This window comes from Fringilla coelebs (assembly GCF_963513975.1).
Source record: "Fringilla coelebs genome assembly, chromosome: 17".
Classification (NCBI taxonomy): domain Eukaryota; kingdom Metazoa; phylum Chordata; class Aves; order Passeriformes; family Fringillidae; genus Fringilla; species Fringilla coelebs.
In genome coordinates this window covers 3,634,083-3,648,720 of record NC_140043.1, presented here as the reverse complement: position 1 = coordinate 3,648,720, position 14,638 = coordinate 3,634,083, and the positions used below count along the sequence as shown (strand labels likewise).

The following is a 14,638-nucleotide window of genomic DNA, read 5'->3' as shown; positions in this document are numbered from 1 at the left end:
TTGGCCTTCACTGCTGCTAGTGAAGACAATACTGGCACAAAGAGTTATGTGCAAAAAAACAGCCAGGAAGAAGGTTGGGCAAAGATTTCTAGGACAGAGTAGTATCTAGAACTGAAACCTTGGTGGAAAACACCATGAGAAAACAACAGGTTTTTTAGATCTTGCCAGCAAAAAATGTCACTAGCCAGGACATGGTAGTACTAGAGGGAAAAAAATCCAAACAGTTACTTGATTAGTGAAAGAAGCAATTCCTGAATTTCATTACTCATTTTGTTCTAGTCTTTACAGGAAGAATTTTTGGTAAGGATTTTAGGGTAAGGGCAACAACTAATTATGAATGGAAATATACAGATATATATTCCACCAATTTCTGCATCCTTTACAATTTGTTATTTGCAAGTGAAGAAACTGGAAATGATTGGATTTGCTCAGTTTTATCTCATTAATTGTGCTGCAATACAAAAGGATTTTGTGTTTAAGCTATAACTGAGCTGGGAAACAAACAGCCAAGAAAAAGAGCCCAAAAGCTCCAAAACAGCTCTTTGCCCTTTTATTGTGATACATGTGTTGCTCAATGCCACAAAATCTCTCTTATTACTTCAGCTGCACTGGGTGACTTACTTGGTGAACTTCCATCCAAAACAGTCTCAGAAGAGCCTGTTTGCATTTATTCCCTCTCTGCATTTCCTAGGAGAAATGTGCTATTGCAGTATTACCATAGGAAAAAAACCAGTTTGTGTTTTATTTACTGTTCTATTCTCTTTCATGAAAACACTGTGAATGCATTCTTTCAGGGTGCTCCCTATATCATATCAACATGGGTTTTTAGGCAGGCAGTTATTGCAAGGCTGTGGTCACCAGCAGCAGGAATCTCCAAGAACAGCTGCTGCCACACATGTACTGGTAGGCAGAGCACCAACAGAAGCCTGGCTTTCAGAAATCCAAAGCAGCAGCTGAACTGAAGAATTATGAAGATTCACCATTGTAGAAATAAAAGACACTTCTCAAAGGAACTTCAAGGGAAAAAGAAGAGTGGAATGTACATGGACAGCCAAGCAAGATGCCTCAACAATAAGAAACCTTTAAATTTTAAATTTTTTTTTTTCCTTTTAGTGAAGTAGTTTTGTGCTCTACTTGTCTGTGCAGACACATGCTGGGAAGATGAGGATCAGGCACACTTTGCAGTACAAATGTTAAAATTGGAAACAATGATCCTCATCCTATTCACTTCTTTAACATTCCCAGTTTGTAGGCTGGCTTGAATTCTGTCAGGAAATACCACTCTTGTCTTCACCATCTCTGAGAAGACTGACACTGAAATAAAATCCAGAGGCACATTAAGTGACCTGTAGGGCCTCAGCCTTCTGTATAAATTTAATGGTTTAGGTCTTAAACATTACCCACCTTCCACCACCATAGATACAAGAAAGACCTGGCCCACTCTGCAATTTCTGTGTTAGAATTACAGTGCTCTTTCCAGTTACATGGAGAACTGGATGTCAGAGAAGAAGTTAAAAAGGAAAAAAAAAAAGGCAGGAAAAATGCTAAGACAGGTAAATTCATTTCAACATCTTCATCAACACAGGTGCCAGTTGCTCTTTCAGCTGTGGATCAATTTGAATATTGCTCAGTTCTTTGATATTGAGGATCATCTCATGGGCTTGGAAAAAAAGCTCTTTCCCCACAGCGTCCTCCACCCGCCTGCGCCACTCCCTCAGCCTGGGTCTGTCTTCAAAGATGTCACAACCAACTCCAACAGGCTGCAGAAAGGGGAGAGAGCAACAGTGAGGCTTGGGGCAGTCACTTCTGAACTGAGACAGCAGGCACTAAAAGGATCCTTGCAGGTAAAGGGGAAAAAAAGGAAGAGCTCATGGAGGAGCAGTAGGAAGGAGGGAAGTCTCTGCTCAGTGTACCTGTCTGGGGGACACAAAAGCTAAGCTGTATTTAAAGGGCATTTACAACTCAGTTCCTGGCTGCTGCAATAGCTGTTTAGGGCAGCATAGGTGAGCACATTCTGTGAGTGATTTTCAGCCACAACACTGAAGATGTTGGCTGGCAGTTCCAGGGACCACTGCCCAGTCTGAAGCACAGAGTGCTGGATTATACAGCAGCACCCAGCCCAAAATGTGTTTAACTGAACCAGTGTAACATAATCTACCCCCTTTCTGCTTGCTGCCTGTGCCACTCTCTGGAACACAGTGTAGAGAAGCACAACTGCTGTTTTTCAGCCCCTTGGACACTGAACTGGGAGAAAGAAATCACTGCTGGGCTGCAAGATCCAGGCCCTGGTGGCCTGGCAGGGAAAATCAGTTTGTAACAAACTTAATTTGATTGCTTCTGAGATTAATTATTTCATCTTCCAGACATGGCATGGGTAAGTATTATATTCTTGAATGATAGAAATATTCCTATATGGTTGTCTCATTTCATCAGACCTGTCTGCTATTGCTTCTCATTTACATATATTACCTCCTTCTCTGGAGGTTAAAAACAAAATCCTGATAAAAAATGAAGAAAATGTTATTGCTACAGATGAGAAACAAAAGAGATTTGTTGCAGCCAGCTGCTTTTTTTTTTTTTTTTGATTTCCATTGCTGTTCTGAACCCACTCCCACATTCTCCCCATTGTCTTAGGCCAGTTCTGCCAAAATATGCACTCACTTCTCCTGCTAGCAAAGAGTTCCCACATGCTGCCCCTTCCCTGCTCAGCAGCATCTGTTTTCCTTGTACTGAGCTCCCTCACCATGCTCCAGGCACTCACTTGCATCAGTTCCACAATGGCCACGAGATCTGCCAGGGAAATCTCACTCCCAATGATAAAAGCCTTGTCCTGCAGAAACCTCTCCTCAAATTGCTTCAGGGCCGTGGACAGCCCCTCCATAACCTCCTGGAGCTTCTCCGAGGGCAGAGGCTGCCCTGTGAAGAGGGGAATCAACACCTGAGGAGAGAAGGGACATAACAGCACACATGACCATCTCCTCTGCTAGCAGCAATTGAAGTTACACCCCACCACCATCAGTGCCCTGCAATAAAGCCACAGAAGGGGATGGCAGAGCTTCATGGGCTGTGGCAGCTCCACACCAGCAGTCCTAAGTGTGACCTGCCACAGCAGTGACCTCAGCTAATCAGCAGCAATGTGAGGAACAAAATCAAGGATCCTCACCTCATTTTGTGCCTGTCTCCTCTCACTCCACCCTGCTGGGCTACAAAAGAAAAATGGGCAACAGCTCCAGGGAAGACAAATCTCTGCCACTGTCACCCCTGCTACATGATCTGTGTCACCAGCAGCCACCCCTGCCACCCACCCTGCTGTGGAAAAGGGTGCTGCTGGAGAGGAGGGAATGGTGGTGCCTGTGGCAGGAGCATTGGAAGGACTAGAATTCATCAACACTGGCTGGAGAGACAGAAATGACTTCCTCTGTGGCAGCAGCCAGCAAGGCTGGAAGTGGTCAACACCACTTTTGCACAAACCTTTCAGTGGCTTAAAGCATCTCTCTTTAAACCACTAGAAATTTCTCTGGAGCAATCACAGAAGTGCAGTTCTTGTGTCTGCACAGACCTGCTGGCACAGGGGGTGGTTGCCTTTCCACAATATTTTTCACCAGTCACAGAGGTGTATGCATCACTGGAGCCACCAGTGTTTCACAGCTGTGCTGCCTTCACCTTCCACAGCTAAAGAAGTACAGTTTGTTTAGAGAATCAAAATTATAAACACGAATTTCAATCAGTGCAAGAGAACTGAATTTCTACTTACTGCTAGTATATTCAACAGTTCAAGTTGGGATTGCTTAATCCAAGCCAGGATTTTGGCCAAGTACATGTGGAATCCATTTCATCAGAAAATTCGTGACCAGTTCTCTTCCTAAGTGATTCCAATAATGCATGTTGGAATTTTTGGGTAAAATTGCTTGAAACAGCATCTTCTTCCTTTTCCTTATCTCAGAACTGTCTATCTTCTCCCATTTCTAGCTTATCTTACAAGGTGGCTTTTTATGTTTCTATATTTACAGTTATTCTGAGGACCTTTTCTGCATCTGGGCTATCTAATCACCATCAGCAGCAATTAGTTGCATTTCTTTCCCTTGGAGCACTGCAGTGACAGCTGCAGAGGCTGGAAGAAACTGCTTCTTGTATGAATCTGCTTCATATTTGAATTCCTTCTCTCTAGCCAAAAAATCAAATACCAATAAATTCAAGAAGATAAATGAGTCCCGATATGCTTTGTTAGGCACAAACAAGGGCAAATTTACAAGGGAGTAGTGAAGTTACCTGTTTACTAGCAATCCTGGTTTCATCTGAAATTCCATACCAGCTGTCCTTGCAGAACTGTACTTGCACCTAGGTCCCTCTAGGGATAGTTGCATTAACTGTCTGGTGAGTTAATGGAAATAGGTGTCCAGCAAAATCATCTGATTATAAATGATTGCCTGGCTCAGGATGAATCAGGTAATTTTGCCTAAACGTAAATTGGCCTGACTACACTGAGTAAAGAAGATCTGCCTCTCAGTGCCTCTCTGCTCTGTGTCCCTGACCCTATTTCAGAGAAGTACATAAGTGTGCTGGAAGCAGAAGACTCCTTCTGGACTTCCACCCTCAGGAGGCTGCAGGAACTTTATGAAGAATGCAAGTCTTTCTGCTTCCAGCAACAAAACACATGTTCACCAAAGCCAAACCCTGCCTGTGTGCACACTGCCCAGCTGTGCAGGGAGGGGGAGGCCCTTGGAAGCAATACTAACTCTGTTACATATTCACTCACAAATCCAGGCAATGGAAGTCTGTTGAGACCTTCTGTACCAGACCTTCTTACAGGGAAAAACAAAAATGGCCAAATCTGCTTTTGCCAGATCCTGATATTGATCAGTTTGGAACAGCTCCCTCTCCAACAGCTCCTTTCTGTTGTATTGCACTAAATAGTTATTTAGTTATTTGCACAGGGTGTTTAGTAATTTGCACTGTTCACATCATTTGTATCCCATCAGCACATGGTGCTCCCCTTGTCCCCCCCTGTCAGTGTTGGTGCTCTCTTCCTGGTGGTGTACCCCTCCCCTCGCCCCTCCTCGCTTGTATCCCACTGGCTGTTGCCCCCTTCCTCTGCCCCCCTTCCCCTCTGCTCAAAATCCCCCCAGGAGAAGGCCACCCCCTTTTTTCCATCTGGGGGGTCACCTGGATGATCTGGTGTCTCCTATCAAGGAAATAAATTTACAGAATCACAGAATAAGGAGGTGGGAAAAGACCTCTAAGACCATTGAGTCCAACCTGTGCCCTAACACCTCAACTAATAGCACCAAGTGCCATGCCCAGTCTTTTTTAAAACACATTCAGAGATGGTGATTCTACCATCTCCCTAGGAAGAGCATTACAGTACTTTATTATTCTTTCAGTGAAAAATTTCTACCTCATATCCAGCCTACACGACGTAGCTGGACACCGTGTCTGGTTCTGTCAGCGCTGCCCAGTGGAAGAGACCAGCCCCACCTGTCTGCAACCTCCCTTCAGGGAGTTGTAGAGAGCAATAAGGGCACCTCTGAGCCTCCTCTTCTCCAGGCTAAACAGCCCCAGCTCCTACAAACGTTCCTCACAGGGCTTGTGTTCCCCACGTGGAGAAGAGCGCTTCTTTGCTTTTGTCCAGATAAGATCCTGTGGCCTGGGGTCTATAGCTGGCTGAATTGGACCCAAGCAGCCCAGGCAGGGATTCTTACACCTTCCAGCTAGGAATGGCCCAGGTTTGTTGTTTCATCACAACAGTCTCTGAATTAGGGCTGTTAAGATGCTCAGTACTCTCACAGGCCAACATCACTTCACTCACGTTTCTGCATCCAGTCTCCTTACCTTGATCCACATGGTTTTAGGAGCGCTGGCCCGGATGTTGGCGTGGTGCCAGGACAGGTACTCATCCACACGGGCCCTCTGCTGGATGTCTGAGGGGTACCAGTGGTCAGGAGTGTTGTACTTGCGGCTCAGGTACAGCAGGATGGCAGTGCTGCTCAGCCAGCAGGAGACAAGAAAGGGTCAGGCAGTTACCCTGCACCATGCTCTTGCCTAAGCTCCCTCTCCTGCTCCTTCTCAGCTTGTTGCTTCTACTAAGAAACATTCAGATCAGATTTTCAGTGGAGTCTAGGGACCATCTAATTCATGTTGACATCAGTAGTCCTTAATCACCTCAGTTTCCATGAAAACTTTACCCTGCTGGAAAATGACAGCACTGTTTTTATAGTGCTGCTGGACAGTACTGGGGGTAAACAAACAATAAACCTCCTTTCTCATCTGTCAGTGATGGTAACTCCACTTGCTCCTTGTCTGTTCTGACCCACCTCTCTGAGACCTGTGCTGTTTCTGTGCCTGTGCACTAGATGAAACTCTCTGATGGGTTATTGCTGCCTTTTCATCAGGTCTATCTCCAGCATGCAGCTCACACTGAAGTCAGTGAAGTCTCAGCAAGGAAACCCTACAGAATCTTTTTGTGTTTGTCCAGATGTTTATACTTTCACTAACTGGCAGAAGTCAGATGGAAAAATATCTTAGTCATCTGCAACAATACTTAGGCTATTGCTACCAAAAAAAAGCCACAGAAAATGTGCTGACAAAATGGAAGAAAATGCAGACACCCCTGCCATGCTGATACTGCTATAGTTCAATTGTTTCAGTATTATGACATCATTACCAATCTCCATATTAATCTTTTAATGTAAAGCCTAAATTTTATCTGTGTAGATATTCTCTCAGCCTTTATGACTAATTCAGATAAACAGAATTCTTTCCAAGAGTAAAAGGGATTTCTTTTCCCAGGGTGAAAGGGATTTTTATAAGCTTTAAACATCTCCCAGAAATGTTTATAATCCCATTTTGAGGTAAGTGCATTTAGGGTGAGATGAAGAAGCTAGGTCAGCTGAATTGTTTACATTCTGAAAGATAATTCAAACAGAAAATGGAAAGAGATCAAATGATGTTATACTATTAAAAATAACCAGCATGTTCATATATTCTGTGATCCTTAATTATTCCATGGGAATGACATCTTCTGAATGCAGCACAGATTGCTGGTACCCAAGAAAGTCTAAGGACTGAGCTCTTACCATTCTGCAAGGGTGAAGTCTCCGTCCTTCAGTGCTGGTACTTTCTTCAAGAGGCTGACTTTGCCTGCACCTTCACTGTTTGATGGCCCTAAGAGCATGAACAGACAAACCTGAGGTTAGAAGTGTATCTGTCAGTGCATGATAAATGAAATACCTGCAGCCAGCTGGATGATCAGTGAACTGTGTGAGGTTTTCCCAATAGGGTCATAGCTCACAAGTAAAAGGTAATGACATGGCAGAGTCAGTGTAAGAGCTGTCTGCAGAGGCAGCAGGCTGGCCACGTGGCACAGAGCAGTTGATATTTTTATTTTTCTAACAGCAGTTCTCTTGCTTGGCTCAGGTACCAGGATACTTGCAGAACTTACTGACAGAGTGGATGTTGGCTGGGGCAGGGAAGCTCAAACACCTCAACCCTGCACTACTCCTGACTCTGTGTTACTCCTGGCTCTGCACATCAACCCACTTCTAACAGGAAAACACAGGAGGAAGACACCATTCCATAAGAATTTGAACTCCAGAGTCCCTTGGAGGAATTAACAGCTGACTATCTAATCAGGCTTTCAGTTTCCCACTGCTGGCACCAGACTTGCTGGTCTGCAGTTAAATGCCAGGAAATTGCACAACAGCCCAGGAACACCTGAGTAAGAAAAGCTGTGAGGAATTTGTTTGCTTTGCTTGTTTGAAGTTCTCCTGAGGAGACATGACAATTAAAGTGCAAATCCTGATCAAATCAGCATGACCAGCAGGAGGTCTTGTACAAAACTCCCTTTGTTCAAAAAAACACAAGAAAAAGGATCATTAACTTATAGTGACCTCCATCTCTAAGAACTATTTGTACCCATCGAGGAAGCAGTGGCAGTGTCTACATTACTGGACAAATGTGCAGTAGGAAATAAAACCAGCCTCTGGACAAACAAGTCTATTTGCAGCTGTTTTGGGAAGGGCTGGGAGAAGGCAGCTTGCTGCATTACTGCTTTCCCTGATATTGATTTCACATACTGAGTTAAATCAAGCAGAGCATACATTGCCACTTGTTCTCCTTTCCAGCTGACTAGCCTCTACTTTATTTCTTCTTTGAGAAGTGGGGTTTTTTTTAAATTCCATCTTCATCAGAAACTAAGGTTTACACTCTTCTGCTGTTTGAAGGGATTCAAACCCACATTTTCCCTTTCATTAGGAAAAGTCTCTGGCTGCCTGCTGTGAATATGGCTTCCAGCTTAGCTGGGTAAGAGGTCCCATCTGCCCAGCAGAGCCAGGCAACACTGTCAACAGAGGTAGGAAACCCTAGGTAGGGCTTCTTAAAAATAACAGCCTGACAGAAACCTCAAGTTAAGCCTAATAACTGAGAAAATTGAGTATAAAAATAAAAAATGTCCAAAAGTGGGCAAAGTACAGGATGTCTCACCCCCCATGATTTGTATCACAGAAACAGCAAGAGGCAAATGTTTGTAAACCTACTGTCATGCAAGGAGTTGCTCAGGGAAGGTGCTTTGTTTTGTGCTTTTAGAATGGCCCCAAAGGCCAGTGGTCCCCACACACCCAGCTCTGGTGAGATCTCTAGTGTTCACCTGGCCTTTGGAAAAAGGCAGTAGAAAGCTGCAGTCAGTAATGCTTACAGCTAACGAGCAGTCCCTGGTCAGACCCAGCTGTTTGGCTGTCCTGCTGTCTGTGTTTATTATCCAGGGCAGCAGGGAACTAAGAAACAAGGACATGAGAAGTAAGCAGTGGGTGAGGGCAGCCTGAATCAGATTTCAGAGAGCTTTCATCATACAGCAATTCTAGCAGGAATACTGAGCATATTTGCTCCCTGACAAACCATGTACCACGTCATTACAGCAGGTTGGACAGCAGGTCAGTGTTTGTGACACAGCCTGGGGATGGAATCAGTTCCTTTGGTTTGTAGATAGACATAAAAGACCTGTGCTAAGACTCTGACTGAGCTGTGAACTGGTAAATGCATTGGTGTGAACACTAACTCCAGGCTGCATCATTTGGACCCACTGCTTATTGTATGAAAATAGAGACCAATATTTGTATTTGCAGCTTTGTAGAATTTAAGCTTGTGCCTCTCTTCCAGCCAGCAGAGCCAGCCTTTTTGTTTAGTGGCATTGGGTGGTTCATCTTTATCATTCCTGTGATGTTGGCTTGACTTGCAGTTCTGTTTAAAATCAGTTGTATCTGGAGTAATCAGTTCTTGATGACTCCCAAGGATGGGTGGAGATACAGGTGTATAGATACAGATACCCACACAGTATCGCTGGGCTTCGAGGTGTAACTTTAACAAGCAGAGTGCCCACAGGCCAAAAGCAGGGCAGGCTGCCCACATGAGGAAATCTAAGCCTAAGCCATAGTGCAGAGAAGGAGATTTATTGGTGGGTCAAAAGAGCAGTAGGGAAGATTTTATGGAAAGAGAAGGGGACAAATCCCACTCTATTTGCCAATCACATACCTGCCTAATCATCCAATCCTCAACCAAGGGTTTTGAAGGAACATGCTTTGTTTTATGCACAAAAGTAACAATTTACAGGAAAACTCAGCATTTAACTGGGCAACAGTCCTACAGCTGGAGGAGCCTGAACAGTGTTGCTGCGAAGTACAGCACCCCCAGAGCACTCCTCGGCTGTCAGTGTGACTAATTTGCTAGAAAAGGCTAGAGGAACATTCCTCGGAGAGCCACAAAAATAGATGCAGCAGAGAGCGACGAGACTGCTCTGGGAATTGGAGCCGCACGGTCAAACCACGGCGTGCCCCGGGCAGCGCAGGGGTTCAGCATCACCCGGGTGCCCCGGGGAGCCCGTCCTTACCCCGCACCGGGCTGAGGGACGCGCTGCAGCTCCAGTGCCGGGAGGCCAAGGGGTTCCCGCGGGGTCCGTGAGGGCAAAGCCCCGCGGGGTCCGTGAGGGCAAAGCCCCGCCGGGCTCGGGGCCGCAGCGGCGGCGGGCTCAGCGCGGCCCCCGCCCGGGATCGCGGCGCAGCGCCGGGCTCGTCCGCTCCCTCCCCGCCCGGGGACCCGCCCGGCCTGCGGGGACCCTCCCGTCCCCGCCCTGGCCTCACCTGCGCGGGGCTGCTCCGCGCCGCTCCCCGCCGCCGGCTTCTTCCCCAGCACCGAGTCTGCCAAGAGCCAAGAGAGGGGCTGAGCCCGGGCCCGCCGGGCCGCGCCCGCCCCGGCCCCGCCGCCTCGGGGCCGCGCCCGTCCCACCTTTGAACAGCTCCACGTGCTTGAACTCGAAGGGGATGTTGTTGCTCCTGGCGAAGATGTAGATGGAGCGGCAGGGCTGCGAGAGCAGGTCCAGGTACAGCTCCAGCCCCATCCCGACCCGGCCCGCCCTGCGGGGAGCTGCCGCGGCTCTGCCGCCGGCCGCCCGGAGCCGCCCCGCATGGGCCGGCGGGGGCCGAGCCGCGCCGGGCGGGAGGTGCCCTCCGTCCGTCCCTCCGTCCGTCCCTCCGTCCCTCCCTCCTTCCCTCCCCCGGGCCGCGCCGCCGGGCGGGGGCAGAGGGAGCGGGCTCTGTGCCGGGGGGATCGCGGGACGCCGCTCTCCTCCGGGGCGAGCGCTTCACAGTACCGGAGGACCCCGGGAGAGCCCGCCTCAGCCGAGGCAGGGAGGCACGGCCGGAGCTGGGACAGGGGATACGGCGTTCCCCTTCCCACAGCGCCAGGCGCTGCGACTGGCAGCGCTTTCATTCATTTTCCTTCGGCAAGGGAAATAGTGACACGGTAGCGGTCAATTACCAGCCCCAAAGGTTGGTACTAAGCAGTAAGAGAGAGGGGGCTGTCACTCCCCTTCACAGCTTCGGCTGGAACCGCAGGGTCTCAGGAGCTCCTCACCCACAGCATCCCACTACGACTTTCACAAGGTAAATGCTGAATTTTGTAACACAGTTCTGCAGGGTTGTGCCACGCTGCAGACAGGGCCTTGGCACAGTGTCCTCTAAGATCACACACCGCCAGATCTCAGTAGGGCTTTCTGTCCAGAACATAATTCTTTGGTCACATAGTCTCTGCTGCAAGGTGACATCTGAAGGGCAGTGAAGTGTGGAGGACTTCTCTGTGGACATTACATCTGCATACTCGCTCAAAGTGACTTTCCTGTCCCTGGTATTTGTCACTCGCACGGAGCCCACGGCGTTTCACAGCTGTGTGATTCGGGAAGGTGACGTGCTGGCTGAGTGCAGGGACTCTGGCAGCTGGAAGATAGAGCAGCTGAACCACTCAGGGCAAAGTCACCCCCAGTCAAACCCACCTCAGCTGTGCTGACACCTCGCTATCAGTGTTGTGCCAGAGAGCTTGTATGGCACACACAGATCTTTGGGAAGAGTCATGGGAATCTCAGGGAAAGGGAACTGGAGGATCAGTTGCTCTTTTCCTTGTGAAAAGGCTTGGGTACCGAGCTGGGAGCTTGTGGACTAGACACATTACAAACTGGAACATTTCCAGGGGTTTATGACTTTCAGATTTAGAAGAGCACTGTGAGAATTTCTCAGTTTCTCAGCCAGAGCAGGGAGAGGGGCTGTGCACCCCCCTCTCTTCCCCTGCAGCACAGCTCAGCCTCTCGAGCACCTGCACCCACACTGACCTGCTGCAGATCACAGCTCACAGAGTCTTGTGGCAGCTGCTTGAGTTCAAACTCCTTCAGTGCAAAGGAATCTGAAATGCTAAGGCAGTGGGAAAAAGGAGCATGAAAGTGGCTGTGCACAGGTAAATAGTCAGAGAAGTCTTTGAGCTTCAAAGTGCTCCCATGCCCATACTCTGAGAGCTCATTGGGAAGTGTTGATCTCAGCAGTGTGGGTTCACTTTGCTCCTTCATCCATGGTTCAGTTGATCCATTAGTCCTATCTGAACTTCAAAGATCTTTTCATGTGCCTCCTGGAAATGTTCCTTCCTTAAGTTTTTCTCCAATTTGCTGACTGCACTGCACAGCCCACATAACCAAAGAGGTATTTTTATCTGCTTGTGTTATAGGGCATTTGATTGATTATTCCTGGCTCCAGGCTAGTGCTCCTAGCACTGTATTTTCATTTGACTCCATCACCTCAAAGACCATTTTTCCTGCCCTTATTTTTTCTGTCAGCATTTTGGAAACAGGAACCAGACAGAAAAAAATTGCATTAAGTTTTGCAGTTTAGATCTTGATAATTTAGAAGAGGTCTCAGGATGTTTTTCTGTTTTTTAAACATTCCTCCTATTTTGTGTGTTACAGCTTCATTTTATTCCAGAAATCACAGGTTCTCACTTATTTCCAAACAGCCCTGGCAAGAGTTGAGGAAGTTGAATGGAACACGTTCGATTAAGCTGACAGTGGAGGTGTAATCCCTCTCCCTTTTCAGGGTGAAAGGGGAGTAGACACCCAACAGACCTTGTACCAAAGCAAGCAAAACTCTTGCACAACCTGTTGGGTTTTGGGAGGCAGCTCCCAGAGCTTTCCATCTAGGAACTGGAACCAGACAAGATCCAATGACACAAAGGAACAAACTACAGAGGTAGAGGGATAGCAGAAGGCAAAGTACAAGGATGAGCAGCCTTATCTCCATGATTTAGAGCAAAGAACAAGGCAGATTTATCTGTTTTATAACTCTGTGGCCATCCAAGGAGTTACTCTAGGGAGATGCTTCATCCTGTGGGAATGGAAGGGCTCAAAATGCCACTGGTCACTGCATACATGCCAGGCAGAAACTATGGGAAAAACAATTTAAAATCCCTTCCTGTCATCATGGCCAGGCTGGAGTGAGGCAAGTGTATTTACCCTTTGTGAAACAGCAGTGGAGGAGCACCAGAGAGCCAGCTCTGAACAGAGCTTGGTTTTGAAGGCAGCCTTCCTTGCAGGAGTGTACAATGGGTGACATTTAAGGAACTTGTGCCTCATTCCAACAAGCAGAAAGTTGTCTCAAGACTCTTATGTGGAGTTTTTCTGCTACAAGTATAGTAAATAAAAAAAGTTTTTGAAAGATACTTTATTTGCCTTGGCTTGTGCAATGGTTTGCATGCAGAGCAGCCCTGTCTGGAGATTCTGCAGGGACATGTGTGTCACAAAAGGCTCTGCTCTCAAGTCCACTTTGAGATCTGTCAAGATTAGCACCCCACAAAATAGACTCTTGGTTTTGATTATTTCTCTGCTTTGCCTATACTTGACCAGAAAATGTGAGAAATATTTATGATGCTGGTAGAAGTTTGCCCTCTCCAAGAAAGGGAAAAGTTGAAAGTCAGGGGGGGCACAGAGGTGCCAGCAGCAGAGTGCAGTGAGGCTGGGCAGCAGAGGCACCTCCTTCAGGGCAGGGGTGCAGAGCAGCCCAGCTGGGAGCTGCAGTTAGAGGAAGGAAGGAAGTGGTACAACATAAACACCTCCTGGGCCTCTGCACTCTGGCAGCTGCAGCAGGGCAGGCTGTCAGGCACTGCTGCTCAGGCACCAGGCATGCAAGCACTCCTAGGGCCAGCAGAGAGCTGGCAGGGGCTGTGCTCACTGGCATGCAACAGGCCCTTCTCAACAAATGTACCATCAGGTGAGAATTCAAATATCCCTGCACGCATCAGCACGGAAAGGGAGAGAGTTTGAGGGCAAATGTGCCTTTTCATCACTGATATTGAAGATTTCCTGCAGGTTGGAAGGATGGAATGTAAAGGCAGCAGCCTGCTCCTATAGCTCAGCCTGTAGGCATGTGCAGTGCAGACTGTGGTTCATGTGGCCCTTTGAACTAAAGGGCAGGTTTACTCAGAAAACAAACAGAAAAGCCAGCTGGCTCACTCCCCAAAAACAGCAGATCCAACAGAAAAAACGTGTGAGACTTTGAGCAGCTACATTCACCATTTCTGGGCACTGCAAGAACTTGACTTGAATTCAGACAGCTGACATCTCACACCCAGCTCAGTGTGCAGCCTTCCCCGTGGATGGTGTAACCAGCAGCAGAGACAAACAGGCTTCCAGATACAAACACAGCTTAACAAGGAGGGGAGAAAAACAACTCTGCAAACTGGGACCCTCCTCATGGAGGTCTGCACCTGGAAATGGGAGGTCACAGGGACAGGAGAGCAGGAAAGCAGGACTGGCACAAAGGGACACAGGCTGTGGCTGTGAAGGGTGCTGCACTGTGTGGATGATGATGTGATGTCCACTTCCTTCCAAATCCTGATCACAAATCCAAACAGAGCTACAACACCTGGCAAAGGCAGCCATTTATGGAGGATCTGGGGAGACTGAAGAGCAGTGGAGCATTAACCATGTGTGGGACACTGCCCAGCTCAGGTACCAAGCTCTGTCACACAGGTCTGGCCAGCCCAGCTCCCTGTGCTCCCCGTGCTGGCCCAGCCACAGCAGCACTCCGGGCCAGCAGCCTGGCCAAAGTGATTTCTGCTGTGCTGACAAACCACTCTGGGAGAGGCACAGAGCACCGTGGGGTTTGCAGAGCAGAGGGAGCCGTGTGGTTTGCAGCAGCTTGACCAAGAGAAGCAGGTTGTTTTCTCACTGTGCAGGGTGTTCTTTGCAGAGTGCAGCAGGAGTCTCTGGGCGAGGAGCTTTATTGACTCTGTCCTGGCCAGAAGCTGGAGGCACCCCTTGGGCACCAGCACAGCTCCC

General features: G+C 47.9%; 1 protein-coding gene across 2 annotated transcripts; it reads right to left on the bottom strand.

The window, feature by feature from the left end:
- Positions 1-528: 528 nt before the first annotated feature.
- On the bottom strand, positions 529-10,502 carry LOC311160360 (glutathione S-transferase theta-1). Of its 2 annotated transcripts, XR_014616577.1 has the most exons (7): positions 10,273-10,502; positions 10,128-10,184; positions 7,074-7,161; positions 5,830-5,980; positions 2,762-2,938; positions 1,405-1,760; positions 529-1,314 (listed from the first exon to the last, which is right to left on the bottom strand). XR_014616577.1 is itself a non-coding variant. In XM_084217083.1 (6 exons), exons 1-6 carry the CDS (start codon positions 10,382-10,384, stop codon positions 1,560-1,562), a joined length of 786 nt encoding a protein of 261 aa, XP_084073209.1. In that variant the 5' UTR covers positions 10,385-10,501; the 3' UTR covers positions 1,343-1,559. The 2 variants fall into 2 exon arrangements, 1 of the variants encoding a protein (XP_084073209.1); XM_084217083.1 differs by lacking the exon at positions 529-1,314 and having other exon boundaries at positions 1,343-1,760; positions 10,273-10,501.
- Positions 10,503-14,638: the final 4,136 nt, after the last annotated feature.